This window comes from Heteronotia binoei, chromosome 8 (genome assembly GCF_032191835.1).
Source record: "Heteronotia binoei isolate CCM8104 ecotype False Entrance Well chromosome 8, APGP_CSIRO_Hbin_v1, whole genome shotgun sequence".
In the NCBI taxonomy this organism is placed as follows: domain Eukaryota; kingdom Metazoa; phylum Chordata; class Lepidosauria; order Squamata; family Gekkonidae; genus Heteronotia; species Heteronotia binoei.
Window position 1 is genome coordinate 105,095,157 of NC_083230.1, and position 19,985 is coordinate 105,115,141.

Below are 19,985 nucleotides of genomic sequence, written 5' to 3' on the forward strand. Positions count from 1 at the left end.
AGCTAAGATGGAGGTCCTGTACCTGAGCCGAGGGGGACTAAGATCAGACATCCATCTCCCCATCCTGGATGGTGCTCCTCTTGTGCCATCCCAGAAAGTGAGGAGTCTGGGCATGACACTGGATGTCTCCCTTTCCATGGAGGCCTAGGTCACAGCAGTTGCACGATCTGCATTTCATCATCTTCGGCAGGTCAAACAGCAAGCGTCTTATCTGACCCCCCATGACTTAGCTACAGCAATCCATGCAACGGTCACTTCCAGATTGGACTACTGTAACTCACTTTACGCAGGCTTGCCCCTGAGGCTGATTCGGAAACTCCAACTGGTGCAAAATGCGGCTGCACGGCTAGTAGCTGAACTGCCTTTACGGGCAGGCAGTCAGCCGATTCTGTGCACATTGCACTAGTTACCAATTGAGTACCGAATTTGGTTTAAGGTTTTGGTATTGACCTTTAAAGCCTTACATGGCTTGGAACTGACATACTTGCGGGGCCGCCTCTCCCCATCCGAGTCCCGAAGACTGTTGCGATTGGCCAACAAATACCTTCTGGCTATCCCCGGTCCAAGGGACGTCTAGCTTGCCTCGGCCAGGGCCAGGGGTTTTTTGGCCCTGGCCCCGGCCTGGTGGAATCAGCTCCCTGTGGAGATCCGGGCCCTACCAGATTTACTTCCGTTTCGCAGGGCCTGCAAGACAGAGCTGTTTCACCAGGCCTTCGGTTGAGGCAGGTGGACATCCCTTCATTCTACTGCTTATACCATCTATAACCCTCTCCTACAATGGGCTATAAAATTACAATGAGCCGGAATATCTGTTTTATCTGAAATATGTGCCTGCCTGCCTGCGCATATTTTTGTAGTTGTATTTTATTGGTATTTTATTGAGTTATTACTGTGTTTTAATTGTTTTATGGATGACCTCCTGCGACATCTGGATCGGGGCGGCTCAGCAGTGCTGCTATTATTGGGCCTGTCAGCTGCTTTTGATACAGTTGATCATCAGCTACTGACTGGCCGCCTTGCTGACATGGGGATTCAGGGGTCCACCTTACAGTGGTTGACCTCCTTTCTCCAGGATCGGGGACAAAGGGTGGTGATAGGGGAGGAGTCATCCCAGAGGCACTCACTCACATGTGGTGTGCCTCAGGGTGCGGTTCTGTCCCCGATGTTATTTAACATCTATATGCGCCCCCTTGCCCAGATTGTCAGGAGGTACAGACTGGGTTGTCACCAATACGCAGACGACACCCAGTTCTATCTATTTGATGGGTGGTCAGTCCGACTGTAGCCCGGAAAATCTGGACCTGGCTCTTCAAGCCATAGCGTCCTGGCTCAGGCTGAGTCGCCTGAAATTGAATCCGACGAAGACGGAGGTTCTCTATCTAAGCCTGGGTGGTCCAAGAGGAGGGGTCCAGCTGCTGGCTCTAGACGGGGTGCCATTGATACCGGCTCCTAAGGTCAAGAGTTTGGGCGTGCTCCTTGAGTCCTCCCTTACAATGGAGGCCCAGGTAGCAGCCACTATTAGATCCGCCTTTTTTCATTTTCGGCTGGTGCGGCAGCTGGCTCCTTTTCTGGAGCACAATGACTTAGCAATGGTGATCCATGCTACGGTCACCTCAAGAATAGATCACTGTAATGCTCTCTACATGGGGCTACCCTTGACGCTGACTCGGAAACTACAGTTAGTGCAGAACGCTGTGGCACAGCTGTTAATGAGGCTCTCTCAATGGGAACACATTCAGCCAGTGCTGAAAGAGCTGCACTGGCTACCTTTTGTGTTCCGAATCCATTTCAAGGTGTTGGTATTGACCTTTAAAGCCCTTTATGGTCAGGGACCTGTTTATCTGCGGGACCACCTTTCCCCATATATCCCCCAGAGAGCACTGTGTTCAGGGACAAAAAATCTGCTGTCCACCCCTGGACCAAAGGAGGCCAGGTTGCGTTTGACACGAGCCAGGGCCTTCTTGGTGGCAGCACCAGAGTTATGGAATGCTCTCCCGTAGGCCATAAGGGCCCTGCGGGACCTTCCTACATTCTGCAGGGCCTGTACGACCGAATTGTTTCAACAGGCCTTCGATGCTTAAACTGAGAGAGAGCTGCCACTTGACATCAGCTAGAGTTCCTGATGACCAACCGTCTGAAAAGCAAAACCCCCAACATAGTAATGGTACAGCACCGTGGAATAGTTTTTAAATTTTAATTGTATTAATGTTTTATAGATTTTATTGATTTATTGTTTTAAATCGTGTAAACGACTGTTGTAAGCCGCCCTGAGTCCGCTTGCGGAGCGGGCAGGATAAAAGTCTAAATAAATAAAATAAATAAATAATTATGACTGTGATCCGCCCTGAGCCCGTATGGGAAAGGGCGGAATATAAATCGACCAAATCAATAAATACATAAATTGTCTACTCAGACTGGCAGCGGCTCTCCAGGGTCTCAAGCTGAGGTTTTTCACACCTACTTGCCTTTTTAGTTGGAGATACCAGGGATTGAACCTGGGACCTTCTGCTTACTAAGCAGATGCTCTACCACTGAGCCACCATCCCTCTCCTGCATCAAGGGCTTAAGAACTACAGCTTTAAGAATGTATTATTAAACTGGTAGAGGACTGTGATTTATGAATCAAAATTCATGAATATAGATTCTCATGTATGTTTTTTAAAAAGAGTACATTGAAGAGAGCATGTAGTATAAATGAATTGTGTGGATAGATAGTATACATGAGTTGTGAAATATTATAACTGTCACATATTAAGTGTGTCATTTAAATTGATAGTGCACAGTGTTTGCTAGTTTTTCCTCACCTAGAGTTTGGCAACCATAGTATGAAGAGAAGATTAGGATTATAAATGGCAAGCTGCATCCATTCATTTTATTCACCCAAAGCATTCACTGTACTTTATGCACAGAGTCTATGTTCATACTCATGTATGCTATAGATGGCTCCTCTTTGTGATCCTGGGACCCCTGCCTTTTCATGGACCCCCACTGCACAAAGGCAGCCTTCTGCACATGCACAGTGTGCAGTCTGATGACCTCAAATATACCGGAACAGATTCTGCCACCATGACCCAGTTCCTTCTCCTCCGGAACACCTGAAAAAGGTTCCGGAAACAGGATTGCCAATTCTAGGTAGGGAAATTCCTGGAGAGTTGGGATCAGAGCCTGAGGAAGGGAGGGATCTCAGTGGGCTATACTGTCACAGGGTCCACCTCCCAAAGCAGCTGTTTTCTCCAGTGGAGTGATTTTAGTAGTCTGGCGATCAGCTGAAATTCTGGGACATCTCTGGGCCCCACTGCAACCCTACTTCATACTATACTACCATGCTTATTAGCCTACAGACCAGCATCTGGAGAACAGAGGGTCTTACTAACACAAAAGCTGGCCATCCCAGGTTTAAATGATCACTTACTCTAGGACATGGTGCATATCAGAAATTCCTCATGAGGATTCAGCTCCAGCCTCTGGTGCACCCAGCCTTTGAATGTGCCCAAAAATTGGGCTCAAATGTGACTATCAGCTCTCATCCAAAATCAACTATTTAAGCCAGCTTTGAGATCTTTGTATCCTTGCTCCATCTGAGAGGTTGTAACCTACAGCTTTTTAAAAATTGGCTCACCGTTTTCTTTTATTAAATTTTGGTGGTGAGATAAAGGGGTTGGGGAGTGATAACCATCACAGCCAGTGTGGTGCAGTAGGCAGAATGACAGGCCAGGACCCGAAAGACCCAAGTTTGAGCCCTCACTCTACATGGAAGTGCCCTGGGTGACCTCAGGCCAGTCGTAATCTCTCAGCTTAATTTACTTTACAGGGTTGTTGTGAGAATAAAAATAAGAGGAGACAGAATGATGGTGTAAGCTGCTTTGGGCTCCCACGTGGAGAGAAAAGTGGAGTGGAAACATTCTAGTAAAATGTAAACAATAAAATATTTTAAAAGGTCCCACACTGCAGGTTTAGTTTAAAGGTGTGGGTTTTAAGATCAGATGTGAAGAAGGCTATTGGTCTATACCACACAGAAACACGGTGTGTTGATACTCAGGTCAGACTAGGTTTGCCAACCTCCAGATGCGGCCTGGAAATCTCCTGGAATTAGAACTTATGTCCAGGTGACAGAGATAAGTCCCACTGGAGAAAATGGCTGCTTTGGAGGGTGGCCCTATGCCCTATTGAGGTCCTGCCCCTCTTCAAGTTCCTCCTATCACAGGCTCCACCCCCAAAATCTCCAGGTATTTCCCAACCCTTGTTCAGACTCTTGTTCAGCTACAGTGGTCCTCTAAACTCCTGGGCAAGCATAATATGTAGCTAATAAATACTTTTTAATATTCTGTCCATGTATTAGAGCTTAGATGAAAATATGGAAGGCAGCAGCAGCAGGCCTTACTTAGGCACAATGCTGATACGGTGAATCATTTTCTGGATTGTACAAGTTTGGATTGCATGTTTGAACAGCTTCCCAATGCAATTTGCTGCTTGGGGTAGAAAGGACTTGGGGTAGAAAGAACGATGAATTTGCACCCAGGGCATAAAAATGAGTTCTCAGGCTCTGGCAAGTCAGTGGCAGCATTCCAGCCTTGGTTGTAAGATTCTGAGGCCCTTGGGAGAGTTCCCCTTTCATCACACCCTCCCTCATAAGAACATAAGAGTCCATATGAGCCCCAGGGGCCATTACGATCAGCCACTCAACATCTTCTGACCATCCATGGCCCAAGGGACGTCTGCCTCGACCAGGTGGAATCAGCTCCCTATAGAGGCTTGGGCCCTCTTGGATTTGTTGCCATTCCAGAGGGCCTATAAGACAGCTGTTCCGCTAGGCCTTTGGTTGAGGCGGGTGGGTGTCTTTATCTTGCTATGCCATCTAACTGGCCTCCCAACACTGACTACCATCTAGACTGGAGGAAATTGGGCTAATACAGTTGACATCTTTTGGACACCAAGCTGTACATTTAAGTGTCCACACTATCCATGCTGCCTAAGTTAAATCTGAGCTACCAATTTAACTGTTTTAACTCTTAACCTCTTAATATGTCCTTACTGTTCGATTGTTTTATTGTTTTACTGCTTATTTATTGATTGTTATGATGTAATTGTTGGTTTTAATTGTTTGACATGTTGGAATCCGCCCTGAGACCATTATGGGAAAGGGCAGAATATAAATCCACAGAAATTAAAATTAAAAATAAAGTAAAAATAAGAGAGGCCATGTTGGATCAGGCCAATGGCCCATCCAGTCCAACACTCTGTGTCACACAGTGGCCAAAAAAACCAAGTGCCATCAGGAGGTCCAACAGTGGGGCCAGGACCAGAAGTCCTCACACTGTTGCCCCTCCCAAGCACCAAAAATACAAAGCATCACTGTCCCAGACAGAGTTCCAACAATACACTGTGGCTAATAGCCACTGATGGACCTCTGCTCCATATGTTTATCCAATCCCCTCTTGAAGCTGGCTATGCCTTTAGCCACCCCCCACCCCTTGTGGCAGTGAATTCCATGTGTTAATCACCCTTTGGGCAAAGAAGTACTTCCTTTTATCTGTTCTAACCTGACTGCTCAGCAATTTCATTGACGGCCTCCCCCAGCTGAGAAGAAGAGCAGAAGGAAGACAGCGCTGATGGAACTATGATGGCACAGCAGCTATTGAAGAATTGTCAAGCATGCTTGAGAATTACAAGTGAAAAGAAAAATTCAAATTTCAACCATCTCTGTTCCGAGATGGGCTGTTGCTTCTAATTCTACTGGTGGGGGCGGGGGGGGGGGGAGAACATTCATGCACTAAAGTTCATGTTGAAATTTAGAAGCCAATGTCACATTTGTCAGTGTCTTGAATCGTGTGTGTTTGCATGTGCAGGTATGGTTCCTACTTCCTTACTATTTAATGTTGATATTTCAAAGTACATTCGAGCATTGATGTTGAGCATGAGAAAGATGACAGAAAAGCCTAAGTACAAAAAGGTGATCTATAGAAATGAATCAGATTTTTAGAGGCCAGTCCAGTTGGGAGTTGAGAATTTTAATTCTAGGCACCAGCTTCTGAGTTTCAGAAATCCACTTATCACAATGGTTGGGAATGTCCCACCTTCAGCTTCATTCTGTCCCCTGACCCTTGTAGCTTGTCCTACACAAGGCTCACTCCATAGGATGAAGGAAGAACCTATGTGCCTGGTTGCCCAGCATCTGCCCATGTAGCTCTCTTCTTTTGAGCTTCTGTTGAAGTGGAGTACACACCGCTCAGCCTACGGTGGTGCTATCCACTCACGTTTCCTGTTTTGATTGCCAAGAAACAGTGAAGGCGTTGAACCCTGTGACAGTCCCGAGCAGTCACCCCAGAGGTAAGGACTGAGCAGTACTCTTCCTATTCTGTGCACCCTAAGCTTGCATACCCCCTAGATGCAAGCTGAGGTTCTCCACCCTCGGCTTCATCCTTGGCTAGACCCACGAACAACTTGACAATGCACTATTAAATCAGGCACGCAGGGGTGGAATTCTAGCAGGAGCTCCTTTACAAATCAGGCCACACCCCCTGATGTAGCCAGTCCTCCAAGAGCTTACAAAAAAGAGCCTTGTAAGCTCTCGGAGGATTGGCAACATCAGGGGGTGTGGCCTAATATGCAAAGGAGCTCCTGCTAGAATTCTGCCCCTGAATCAGGATACATGTCATGGTCTCCCAGGCTACAGATTCCCTTTGCTTCCACTATCTCTCACTAGGGGGGCATATGCTTCTGTCCTGCTAGGCTGGCGGTTGGCTGCCCAGAGCAGAGTTTTGGGATCCAGAGCAGCTAAATCCCAATTTTGGTATGCATCACAGAAAGATACCTTACATTTCTTTATTCTGCTCCCTCTTCCTAGGAGCTCAGGGTGGCATACATATTTTTCTTCTGCTTTACCTTACAACAGCCCTTTTGGGAGGCTAGACATAGGGGATGCAGCTGGCCCAAGATCACCCCAGAGAGCTTCAAGGTGAAGAAGAGATTTGAAGTGGGCTCTCCCTAGTCCTAACTACTAACCTGCAATGCATACAACCCTATTACAACCAATGCTTCCTCTAGCTGTGGAGTCTTGTGAGCAAAATTCTATTTTGTGAGCTGCTGGCATTAAAGTTCTGAGCGAGCAATTTTGCTTCTGCACAAATTCATTTGCTCTGGAGCCATTCTTCCTGAGCTAAGAAAAAAATGTGCGAGTCAGAGGCTGAAAAACTGAACCAGCTCACACTAACCCAGCTTAGAGGCAGCCCTGTAGCCAGAAAATTTGGGGTGGAGCAAAAATTTTTGGTGGGGGGGGGGGGGCTGTGAGGCTTGGCTGTGAGAGGCTTGAACTTGGCCCCCCGAGCGCCTCCTGTCTGCTGGGCTTCCTGGGCAGCCAGCCCACCCGGCCTGGCACTTCCTCAGTGGCTTTCCTCCAACGCCCTGTTCCGAGGACTTCTTCCTGCGGGCAGGCTGGCTGGAAGCTCATCTGGCCGTCAAGATGCTGCGCTCTGCCCAGAGACGCTGAGTCCAGTGCAAAGCCAGAACCCAGCTGCCGCTCCTGCCGGGTCCAGGGAGAGCAAGTGGGTGAGGGGCTGCTGCAGCCGGCGAGCAGAGGAAAGGGGGCCGTGATCGAAAGGCCCTGCTGTTGCTGCTGGCAGAGGGATGGCCTATCCTGGGCACACCCCAGATCGCCCAGCCAGACGGACAGGAGAGGGCTCACCTTGGTGGGGCAGCGCACCTGAATCCCTTGGAGGGGTTGCTTTCTTGGCTGTGGTGCTCGGGTTGCCGGGCTGGCCTTGCTCGCGGGGTGGAGGAGAGTGAAGGTGGCTTGCTCCACTTGTCTCTCCCTCCCTTTTCTGTGGGTCCTGTAGGCCCTCCAATGGAGGGGCCCTACATAGGGAAGGGTTCTTTTTAATAGAGTGACCTGCCCCACCCCCATAGCTACAGACATGCTTAGAGAGAACATTGATTACAATCATTTTCAGCTTCTAATGTCTAGTACCAGCTCAACACAGATCTTCAGCTGTAACTGGCCATCAACTGTTGCATTTCCATTGCAGCACCAAGTCTTTGGACAAAAGGACTACTAGTCAAAAACACGTTTTTCCCTTGGGGATTGTCTGAGAACATTTACATAGCACCCTCATCTTCAAAAACTGAGTGATTAGATCAGACAGTGGAAGGTTTCTGGTTTTATTTTTGGCTTTTATAGCATTTGGCGCGAGATGGCTATTTATTTAATGGTTGCCATTCCTCATGTGCAAACTATTTTGCTTTCACGCTGTAAGTATCAGGGCTCCATGACAGTAAATCCCTCTTAGAACGAAAGTACCTTGGGAGTTCAGTGCTAGCTTAGCTCTCGTGCCCTTTATTGCAGTTACTCTGCATAAAAACAAAAAGAACTTTCTTGCTTTGTAAAGTTTTGAGTCCAGTGGCACCTTTAAGACCAAAGCGTCACTGGAGTCAAACCTTTTTCTGCTGCTTCAGACCAACACAGCTACCCCACCTGAATCTTTCCTACTTGATGTATTTCTTTTGAATTCCTTCAAGGTAAACTAGCATTCAAAGGCTATGAACTTGTCTCAAATCTAAAAATATTTACACAGCAGCGACTTTCAACACAGATCACTGCCAAAATACGTTCATGGCTCAACTTGGCAGGCCTTGCCATGAGAGAATCACCACTATGAGAAAATTACTACTGAGTGAGACATCCTCAAGTATTGATGCAGTAACACACCAGCTGGACAGCTGTAGTTAATGTTTGGTGCGGTGGTTAAGTGCATGGACTTGGAGAACCGGATTTGATTCCCCACTCCTCCACTTGCACCTGCTGGAATGGCTTTGGGTCAGCCATAGCTTTCACAGGAGTTGTCCTTGAAAGGGCAGCTGCTGTAAGAGCTCTCTTAGCCCTGCCTACCTCACAGGGTGTCTGCTGTGGGGAGGGGGGAAGGTAAAAGAGATTATGACCGCTCTGACTCTGAGATTCAGAGTATAAGGTGGGATATAAATCCAATATTAGTCTGCATTGGACCAGAATGTTTCTTTTGCAGACTTATTCTTGCATTGAAGCTACAAGTTAAACTATAGGAGTATGCACTTGAGCTGAAGTTAAACCCCAAATCAGCTATTTTAGGTTAGCTTGGGGGTGCCTGAAACAACCCAAACACTCCTGAAATTCAAGGAGTAACAATAATTTACCTCTTGGAATTTCAGGAGTCCTTTGGGAGGTGCTGGAGCAGGGAGGAAGAGAGAGAGGAAGCACCCCTAGCAAACCAGCCTTTTACCGTGTATCAGCCCTTTAAATTTTAAAGAGCAAGTCTTTCTATAAGAAGACCTGGCATCTGAATTCCAGATTTAAAGGGACAATAGCTGCCAACAGACAGCTGATGGTCAGGTACCCCTGGTTTCTAGAGGCCAGGTCTACTGCCTATTATTAGTATTTTCTTGATTTGTGTGTGTTTGTGTTTGTGTTGCATGCACACCTGGCAGTCACAGTGACTTCTGGCAACCCCTACTGAGGCATGGAGGACATTCAGAGAAGTGGCTTGATGCAGCCTGCCTCTGCCTCCTAGTCCTGGTATTCCAAGGTGGTCTCCCATCTAAGTACTTGCCAAGGTTGGCCCTGCTTAGCTTCTGAGATCTGATGAGATTGGGCTTGCCCGGACTATCCAGGTCAGCACTGCTGCCAATTATTTTCAATCAGTGTACCTGGTCTATAGAATTTGGAGGTTACCACCTACTGTAAATAATGGCCCTTCAAAGTTTAATGGGACATTGTTTTGAATGCCTGCCTTGTCAGCCAGCTCAGCTGTGGCCTTCCTACCCCTCCAGCCAGGCAGGCAGCAGGCACAAGGAAGGAGACGGAGAGCAAGTGCTAGGTTGTCTACTGCTGCAGGTATCCTTGAGCAGTAGACTTGGTCTCATCATCTAGAGACCAAGTATACCACCCATTGAAAACAATATTTTTCTCAATCAGAAAAGGCTATTATTTTCAATGGGCAATAGGACCTCATCTTCACAATCTGGAGCTCAGGTCTACCCAGAGCCAGCTCGCCCACTAGGCAAGTTCGGCATTTGCCTAGGGTGCTGGGTGGGGGGCGCCAAATTGGGCTCTTCCCTTCTCTTAACACCCAAGACAAATGCCTAATTACCACGGAGCAGTTAGGCAGTGGGGGCAGTAAGCAGGCCACCTCCCCAGCCCCCACCCCGATGTGCTCAGACACCAGCCTTGTGCTTACCCACTTTGCCAGTGCTTGCCCACTTCGCCAGAGCAGAACAAGGCTTTGCTTCCCCCTCCCTTCCTGTTGAGGAAGGGAGGGGTGAGAGTGAAGCCTCTTCCTGCTTTCTTTTAAGAGAAGGCTCTATTGCGATGCCAGCTGAAGTGGGTAAGCACGAGACTATCGTCACTACTCTGAGTGCGCCGGGGAGGGGGAGGCGGAAGGTGGCCTGTCCACCATCCCCCTGGAACAGGAAGGGAAGAGGGAGCAAAGAGAGAGCGCTATTCTGATGCCCAGCAAAGTGGGTAAGCATGAGGCTGATGTCTGAGCTCGCTGTGCGGGGGCGTGGAGTGGAGTGCTGCAGAGAAAAGGGAGGGGCTCGGTTCGGGGGCACGCGGGCAGTAAATCTACCTGGGGTGCCGGGCACCCTAGAACCGGCCCTGGGTCTACCACACATATTTTAAATCACTGAGGCCACAGAAAATAATGGCCCTTAAAAATTTTAAGGACATATGTACCACCAAACAGCTGATTAACAGGTGCACTTTCTCTTTCTCCTTTCCTCCCTACTCCTGCTTGCTTGGGGGAGGGGACCAAAATTTCCCTTTTTTAATTTCATGTTTTCGGGGGATTTGGGGACATGATTATCAGGCGCTGAAATTTCTGAACCCAAAACCCAGCCTCAAAAAGTTACTTAAAGGGTATCAAACCCTTCAAATTTTCAGCATGCCGAAGTCATACTCCTTTAAAAAATACCCAGCCTGAAATAAAAATATTTTTATGTGCACAACCTCAGATAACATGACATGGGTTTAGAAATCACTGAATTGGATTTGCACTTGTTTCTTGTTTCAAATTCTTTTAACATTTTTTACATAAGATCTTTTGACAACAAGCAAGAGAAAACAGGTCTAAAGCTGCAAATGTCCGGAATAATATGCAAAAAGATGGATTTTTGCAGGATGCAGTTGACATCTGCCTACTGTGTCTCTGTCAAGGAATCTTCTTAGTGTTGCGAGAGAAGGCTGACCCTCACCACAACCATGTCCCCAATGTGATGCTTTGATTCCAAAAAAGTGTGCTATGGGGGGGGAAAATAAAGGTGTACTCAGGGATATCACTGAGATGAGTTCACTGTGCCTAGTGAACTTGAGCCACTGAAAATCAAGCCCGCTCCTAGAGGCATTTCCTCTTTGTCAGGCGTCAATACACATTTTTGTCCCATTGTTTCTTTTTCTGTTTGTTTTGTTTAAAGAAACAAATAAAATGTGCTTGAGTGTGATGAGAGCTTGGGGATCAGTTTACATAAACCAAAAACAGATAAGCTAAAATTCTAGTTTTGTCATAAACCCCTGCCATTAGATGCTGGCTGAGCAGCAGTGATGTAACGGAGTATTCACAAACATTCTGACAGCGTTAGCAGGGAAAGTGTTGAGGGAATAGTCTGGGAAACAACTTTCGATTGCTGTCCAGGTCTAAAGAGAGCAGCAGATGCATGCTGTTAAGGGCAAGGGAACGGAGAGATAAGGGACATGATACTGGGACATAGGAACAGGACACAGGGAGACAAAGAGGGCAGGACCAAGACTGAACTGCATACAACCATTTGAAAATGGCAACTAATTCCTGTGGTTCTTTTACCAAGCTCCCACAGGCTGCGCTGTGGAACTCCTGTTGCTTTGGAGCTCTGTGCAGAACTGGGAATGCAAGTGGTGAATTTTTGACAAGCCAAGCAGAGTCACTGCCAAGGGTTAAATTCTGTTTTCCCAACACTTAATTAAAATCTAATGGGTCTGCTGCAGAATCTGCCTCCTGGCATTCAAACTCCCCCCCCCCCTCTCTGGCTGAACCCAACAGAAATAAACAAGGGAACGGAAAAGAAAAACTCAGAAACCTAAGGATTGTTTGGAATTTATTCCCTTTTAAATATGAGAGGTAACATTGCACACAAAAAAGGTATTGCTTTCACAGCAAGTAGAGTTCCAAAGTTACAGAATTCAAACACACCTCAATCACTACAATAAGTGCAAAAAAGCAAAAGCAAAAATAAAATAAAATTAAAAAAAATCTCAAGTTGAAGATGCAGAGCTGTTCTGAGCACATTCTCCCCAATCCTCCCTGAGACATCAAGGGGGAGGATTCCATTCTTAAATACTGCATTTCAAAGCAGCAGACGTAGGTCAATTGAAGGGAGGGAAGACACCCCACCTCCATTTCTTAGCATTTTGAAAGTTTCTTTACTGGCACACAAAAGTAACATTGCACATAATTTGGGGAAATGCCCAGAGTAACTCGCATCGTCCTTCAAGAAATGCAGATACATATAAATAATAAAGCAAATAACTATCATTGGGTAGGACAAATCTGCACGGTTTGCAAAGATGGGAAAGGATCAGAGAAAGGAACTGCAGTTCTTCCAACAGGATTTCATGGTGGATTCCATTGCATTTCTCGTCTCAAGCAGCAGTGCCCAACTATTTTTCACACTGCAGAAATGCAGAAAACTACATTTTCTCTTGTGATTCCGCTACATTCCCTTGAGACCGCACAGTTTTATACTTTCTGTCTTTGAAATTTCCCTGCTAGTAGACAGCCCCATCAATCCCACCATAAAGCCCTGGTAAGAACACTGAAGAAAGGGAACATGATGGTCTAGGAACAGTCTCTCACAACATCAGCACAATCCTGTGCATGTCTACTCAGAAGGAAGTCCCACTATGTTTGATAATGCTTACTCTCAGGTAAGTGGGCACAGGATTGTACCTTATGTTTCACAGGGGAGGGATGCTACCTTAAATCCCGGAGGGCTAGTCATGTTAGTTTGTTACAGCAAACGCAGCAAGGCTCCTTAGGGAACCTTAAAGCCTAAAAGATGTATTTGTGGCATTACTCAATAGTGGACTAGATATCACTTCATCAGGTGCATGTACCACACCACCAACAGGCAGGCATATATCCAAAAGCACAAGAGTAAAAAAAAAAAAGTTATAAACAATGGGGTCAAAAGGTAACGAAATGCAAGTAATACAGGTGACATTTGTAGGCAAAACTTAAAAGATTAGCAAATACCCACAGCTGTGGTTGAGCCCAAAATTACCATGCTCCAAGCAGAGAACTTTAAAGGGAGACTTCAGCACGAAACTGCTGGATTTAGAATTTATCAGAATGCTTGACACCATCTAATCAGAACTTAATCATGACCATGGGTTCCCTGTACATGACAGGCCTTAAGTCAGCTTAGAAAGACTGTAGCCTCCTATTATTGTTTCTGTGAAGGGTCACTGTACTGACCTTACCTATCTGTCACCTATGGATACATTCATTAATCTAATGAAGTAGAATCTAACTCACAACAGCTTCTGCCACACACAATTTATTTGTCTTAAATTGGTCATCTTTATACACACGCATCCTTTCCAGCATTCCAGGTATATAGGGTCTTCACCCCTCCTTTACTGTAATGGAGGTTGCACCCATTACAGCAGCCGCTCACAGGTCACTTAGAAATGTATCTGTGCAGTGGCCATTTCACACACGGGCTGTAATGTGCTGGGAAGTGTCATGCCACATGGAATGGCTGTATCGCATGGAGAGAATGTTTATGCCAGCACCAGATGCTGGCCTAAATGTTCAACTCCCACAACACAACCAGTCCTTATGGCATCCCACTTACGTAGGTTATACCCCCCCATCTGGAGCAATCATCCACCAGATGCATTTGGATAGTCTATGCTTTAGCGTATGAGAGTAACCTAACCTCCCTAATCTGAGAGTGTAGTCCTGGTTGGGTTTCACTCTGCATGTAAGCAGACATTAATTCTGGAGTACTAATCTTCTACTGCATGTCAAGGAGGGCTCCCAGAAACATTAGGAAGAGGAACTCTTGCCTATTCAAAATCCACAGCACTGATTTTGGCTGACCTGCAAATTTTCCCCAAGATCATTTGGCAAAGGACAGAAATTCTTGACAACTATTTATCCATATCTCACAGTTGCAGCAGCAGATGTATAACTAGGTTTCAAATCAGAGTTACTGATGTTGCTTTGGCTGCGCCATGAAAGCAAATCCACAAGGTGGTAGAAAACACTGTCAAGTCACACCCCTGCAGGTTTTTCAAGTCAAGAGATGAACAGAGGTTGTTTGCCATTGCCTGCCTCTGCACAGCAACCCTGGACTTCCTGGGCAGTCTCCCATCCAATTACGAAGCTGGGCTGGTCCTGCTTAGGTTCCTCCGATATTGTATTTCATTACGGAATTTACACATGTACACAGTGTATTGTAGCTATACTGCTCCAGTTCTGTAGCTGTCATCCAGTATGGAATATATGTATGTGCCCTGTATGCTATTGCTGCAGAGATGCATGTAAGCCTTCCAACTTCTCCCTCCCGCATTCTAAGGAAACGTCTGCTTCTCCTGAGACTCACCAACCTGTCTGCAAGGATTCCATTTAATTCTGCAGGAATTAAGCCTGCTAAAAGTTCCAAAATAATTAATGAGATTTGGGTTTTTCTAGGACATACTGTTGTATTATTGTACAGCTTCATTTTCTTCATCCTCTTTTAATGTAAAAAAGAGACACTATCAAATAGTACAGAACTGAGAAAATAATAATTTAGCTCCTGTTATATGATCACCAAACAAAATTCACAGATCATCCATAATTTTATTAACTCTGTGCTACAATGCTAGCCTACATTTTGAAGAAAGCTTGTTGACTGCTGGGTATATTGTGTCTTGTCTTGATGTACACCATCCTGAGTCCTGTTTACAGAGGAGGGTGGTCCAGAAATTTAAATAAATAATAAAAATGTTCCATATTTATGTCTTACAAAACATTTATCAAGAAGGTTTGGGGACAAACTTCACCTATCTAGAGTGTGTGGAAATGCCTTAACAGTTAGGATATATTTTGAGTCTGCCCTTTGAGGAAAAGATTTACAAAGATGATAGTTTTTCCAGTTATCAGGAATACACCCAGTTTCAAGACATCCAGTTACAGGGATCTACTCTTGGTAGACAAACCCTAATAATTTCAGTAAAAGCTGTTAGTGAAGCTTAAAAAAAATCCTTACATAAGGGCAGAAATAGAAAGAGACTGTTCCAAGCCCACTAGAACTATGGATGAACATCCGAAATATATATTTTTTACAGAACAGACATTTAGAACAAAAAGCAGAAAGAACAGTACTTGAATTTTCAAAACATGTATTAAAAAGCGCACATGGTACAACATTACAAAAATACAAAAGTCAACAACTATTACAGAATGCAATCCTTGAAAGCTAAAGGATTCTCCCCCCCCCCCCAGCCCTGCCCTTTTTATTGGCAACAACAGCAGCAGCATTGTGACATAGGCAAAGGGAGAGAGCGCTTGACACAAAATCCCCAAAAGACAGTACAGGGAAAGGCTTAATAACAGAGTTTCCACAAGCATGCCCAAGTTCAGCACAGAGAAAGCAGGCACCTGACACCAATGGAAAGGGAGGCACCTTTTACAGACAATGTGCAAGTAGTTTGTCTGGAACAGCAGCAATATTTAAAACTATGCACAATGCACCTTTATGTGCCACACACACCAAGAAGTGCCACACACACTCTTCCTTGAAAACTAGACAAGGCCTTTGAGAGAAAGTGCGGCTGACTCCCCCAGTGCATAAACACTGAGCAAAGCTCCGATTGTCCTTACAGCTACATAGTCTATCATAAAGTAAAATTCATGGAACACCTATTACGTAAGAGTTGCACATGCCAAACAGGTTAGTAAATACTATCTCACAAAAAAGTGCTTATTGTGCTCTCAAATGTCAATATGCAGCGTTGTATATACAAGAGCTTTCTTCACTGTTCTGCAAGATGGCTAACAAGCAGGGAAGGCAGGCAACATATGATTCCCTGGTAACCAGGGAAGCACTAGCTGAAAATTTGCCCACATCATACAAATGGAGTAAGAAGTGCCCTCCACTGACATGCGTTTACCTATTCTATGAGCACAGAACAGGCAGCTGGACTGTGGATACAGAACAGTGGGAAGGTGGGGTTTCTATTTACTCCCAGGTAGCATTTCTATGCTTCCCCAGGTATCATGTAATGGCATTTCTATTGAAACTACATTCTGGCACATGCATGAGATTGCCAATCTCTTACATTAATATCAGGATCTTTCACATGGCAGTTTACAGAATTTTACTTCTGAAGCAGGTGGTCATTCAGAGTTTGCACAGGAATTAAAACTCTCTGCAAGGCTGAACTTAGTTTGAGATGATTTAAACAGGGCTAGAAAGTATCCAGATTCCTGATTGCTTGGGATGGATCCCCAACACTTCAAACAGAAATTTAAAACATCTCTCAACAGAACCATTTGCTTTTAAAAATAAATCCATACAAACACTACTCCCCTGATGCTTAGCTCCTGGTTGTTTCAAATATTTTTTCCAGCCCTGGCTATATAGTTTTCTGAAGTTTCTATATTACAAAGGGCAGGATTAATTCAGGATTGAATTATTGCTATAATATACCTTGCAGTAAACAGCTATAGTCATCTATATGAACACACAAACACACAAAATACTGGTAAAATTCACACACATACACGCACGATCAAAAGGTATATATCTGAGTCTTAACCTACCTCTATAAATATATAAAGATGTATATCCAGCAGTCTCCTCACTGAGCATCATAAATTCTCCATAACCTTTTTACTCACTAGAACTTTTGTACATTCAAGTTATCTTTGTACCTAGCAAAGAGCCCCGAAATAGGAGATGTCTTATTTCCTGCCCTGACCAGCAAGGAACAGGAACAAGAACAAGAGATGACTTACAGGGATTATAGGCCAAGTTCTATTGTTAATGCTAGGAATGCCACACTACCCTGTACTTAACAAAGAAAAGCAGTAACAATCAACTGAAAAATACTATATCAGAGGCTACCTTTGCTATTAAAAACAGAATGTGCTGCTTGCTGACTACTCATTGCACAAGTAACCTCTGTGGACCCGTAACAACAGATGTGGAGGCTTAGCCCAATAGGTGTTCTGTAGCCTGAGCTTTTAGAGTCACCCAAGCAGCCATTTTTGACTAAGCCTGCTCCAGCTTTGTTGAAGTGATTCAAGGCAGTGCCAAATGACATGGCCACTCCAATTACAGCAACTGATAGCAACTAACAGGCTAAATAAGGGTGACCATCTTGTCAGAACATACCAGCTTCTAGAGCTGAAAGATAGACTCCTTTACTTGTGTGGCTAAAGGCCGTTAAAAACCATGATTCCAAATTAGAAAGGCTTGCTCTGTAGAAAACATTTCTCAGAATGAGATCTCTCTTAAATCACCTTCATTTTGTGGGTGGAAGGCACCACTGTCTGCACTCAGTTAAAAAAAAAAGAGAGAGGGATCTCTCTAAAAATCTTTCGGTTATAGCCTCCTACAACATTTAGAATAGTTTATAATCTTTTAAAAATCCAATGGCAGAATTTAGTTTCCACACAAAGTACAAGCTACATGTCAGTTAAAAAAAAAATCTGAACGAATGTGACTTAGAATATTCCAGAACTAGAACTACCTATCAAGCTCACTTTTAGCTGCCAGTAGGTCAAGGAAAAGCTGGGTCAAACAAGAGTTTGTTGACCCAATTCCCCCACAAAAAAAGAAAAAGAATCAAGTTTAAGGAAACTGCCCTCAACACTATGCAGCTTGATGCAAAAGTCCCAGTTCCCAAAATTACTGACAAGAGAAGCACATATTTTGGCTGAAAGAATACCACAAGTTGCCGACACCAAGCTACCATAGCATTAAAGGCGATGGCTCGCTTTTGCTATGAAAGACTCCAAAGAATTCACAGCACCACAGTTGCCAATGAGATTTTGTTGTTATGCTATTCAGGTATTGAGTTAGTAAGAACCAGAAAATGCAACATTCAGAATTCAGGTGAACACAGAAATATAGGTAATAGATTCTTCAAAACTCCACAATGTAGACTTTACAGATAATTTAAATTATTCAGATCTAGCCCAAGAAAATGTTGGATGTCTGGGTTAAAAAATCACCCACGTCAAAACCATTTAGAGGGGTCACACCCTTAAAACTACAGCACAGGTTATATACATTTTTTTCACCCACCCTTACACAGACAAAGCTCCCACATGTTACAAAGTATTAACAATATCGTTACTGCTTTGTCAGTATCCTAATGCCGATAAAAATTCCCCCAATATCTGCACGAGAACCTCCGACTGGACATAGAGAAAGGGGACCCCAAAAGCCATCAACTGGCACATGAAAAAGGAGTCCAAAGGGTTTTGGGCTACCAGATGCCCGAGTGAGGAAGCTGTGCCTTGAAGGAGTTGGCTCGCCACCCTCACTTTGTCAAAGAGGCGGACAGAGTACTGCACCGCCCTGCCAAACAAGGAAGCAGAGCTACCTGGTGTCCTCTCTGATGATGCTGAGATGGGGTTGGCACGCCCTGCACCATCAGCTGCCATGCTGTCCGGCTGGGTCCCTTTGTTATCCTGCAGGGAGAAAAAAACCCCACAGGGGATAAAATCATACAGTTTTCTTTTTTTCTAATGGCAAACTAGAATGATGTTTAGAAGACCACAGATTTATATCCCGCCCTTCTCTCTGAAACAGAGTCTCAAAGCGGTTTACAATCTCCTTTATCTCCTTCCCCCACAACAGACACCCTGTGAGGTGGGTGGGGCTGAGAGAGCTCTGACAGAAGCTCCCCTTTCAAGGACAACTCCTATGAGACCTATGGCTGACCCAAGGCCATTCCAGGAGGTACAGGTGGAGGAGTGGGGAATCAAACCTGGTTCTCCCAGATAAGAGTCTGCACATTTAACCATTACACCAAACGGGCTCTTTAGGTGTTAAAAAGTAAATTAGGTGGACAAGAACATCCCTATCCAATGTATTTCTCTTTTAGCTGTATTGACATACACAAATAGGGATACTGGCTGTTTATTTCATTACATATACTAACTCCATCTTCCACTATATTTTAATATATTTTTCTTCTAATGGCAAACTATATGTATGTTACATGTTAAAAGGTAAATTAGTTGGATGAGAAAAACATCTGAGAAAGGAATGCCCTCAATTTGGCCCAGGCTTGCTGATAACAATAGAGTGATTAACAGACATTCACACATGTTACTGTTTTATTGGTTTCTCACGCTCATGTTACCCAGATCAAAGGTTTGCTCAATTTGCTAATTTTATTATGCTATTAATTTTACTATTCTGACATTGGATCTTAAATTTGTGCCATTTTGCATTCTAAACCACTGCCTACCAGCTATATGTAGCTCTGCTCACTGTACCTGATTCCTCATCTGATGAAATGTGCTTAGAGCACACGAAAGCTTACATTCTGAATAAAACTTGGTTGGTCTTAAAGATGCTACTTGGCTCCCACTTTGTTCTCAGTGAGCATATATTTATTTTTTCAAAAGCAAGGAAAGACACTTTTCTTAATATATCCAGGGGGGAAACTGTAGTTCAGAGGAAGAGCTTTGCACATAGAAGGTCCCAAGTTCAGTCCTCATCATCTCCAGTTAAAAGGATCAGCCATTGGCTAATGCAAAAGACCTCTGCCTGAGACCCTGGAGAGCTGCTGCTGGTCTGACCAAGCGTCTGATTGACCTTGATGGACCAAGGATCTGATTCAGTATAAAGCAGCCAATGGAAAACCACCTCTGTCCTCTGCTGGAGTTGCCATAAGTCAGGTGCGACTTGACAGCACATACATAAATATTTCTGCAGAGAAGACCGGATGGAGAACGTGCCTGTTGCTAGCTCATTCC

General features: G+C 44.8%; 1 protein-coding gene and 1 non-coding gene across 4 annotated transcripts in view; both read right to left on the reverse strand.

The window, feature by feature from the left end:
- Window positions 1-19,985, reverse strand: part of MICAL3 (microtubule associated monooxygenase, calponin and LIM domain containing 3) — a 172,517-nt gene that overhangs the window by 95,105 nt on the left and 57,427 nt on the right. For 2 of the 3 annotated variants that reach the window (XM_060245797.1, XM_060245796.1), the window contains one exon: window positions 18,602-18,689. In XM_060245797.1, coding sequence (XP_060101780.1) covers window positions 18,602-18,689 — 88 coding nt within the window. Of the gene's footprint in view, window positions 1-15,371; window positions 18,690-19,985 lie in introns of those variants that run through there. The other variant, XM_060245795.1, reaches the window with a different exon arrangement.
- On the reverse strand, window positions 2,475-2,547 carry TRNAT-AGU (transfer RNA threonine (anticodon AGU)). Its single transcript has one exon. It is a non-coding gene; the product is annotated as a tRNA-Thr (tRNA).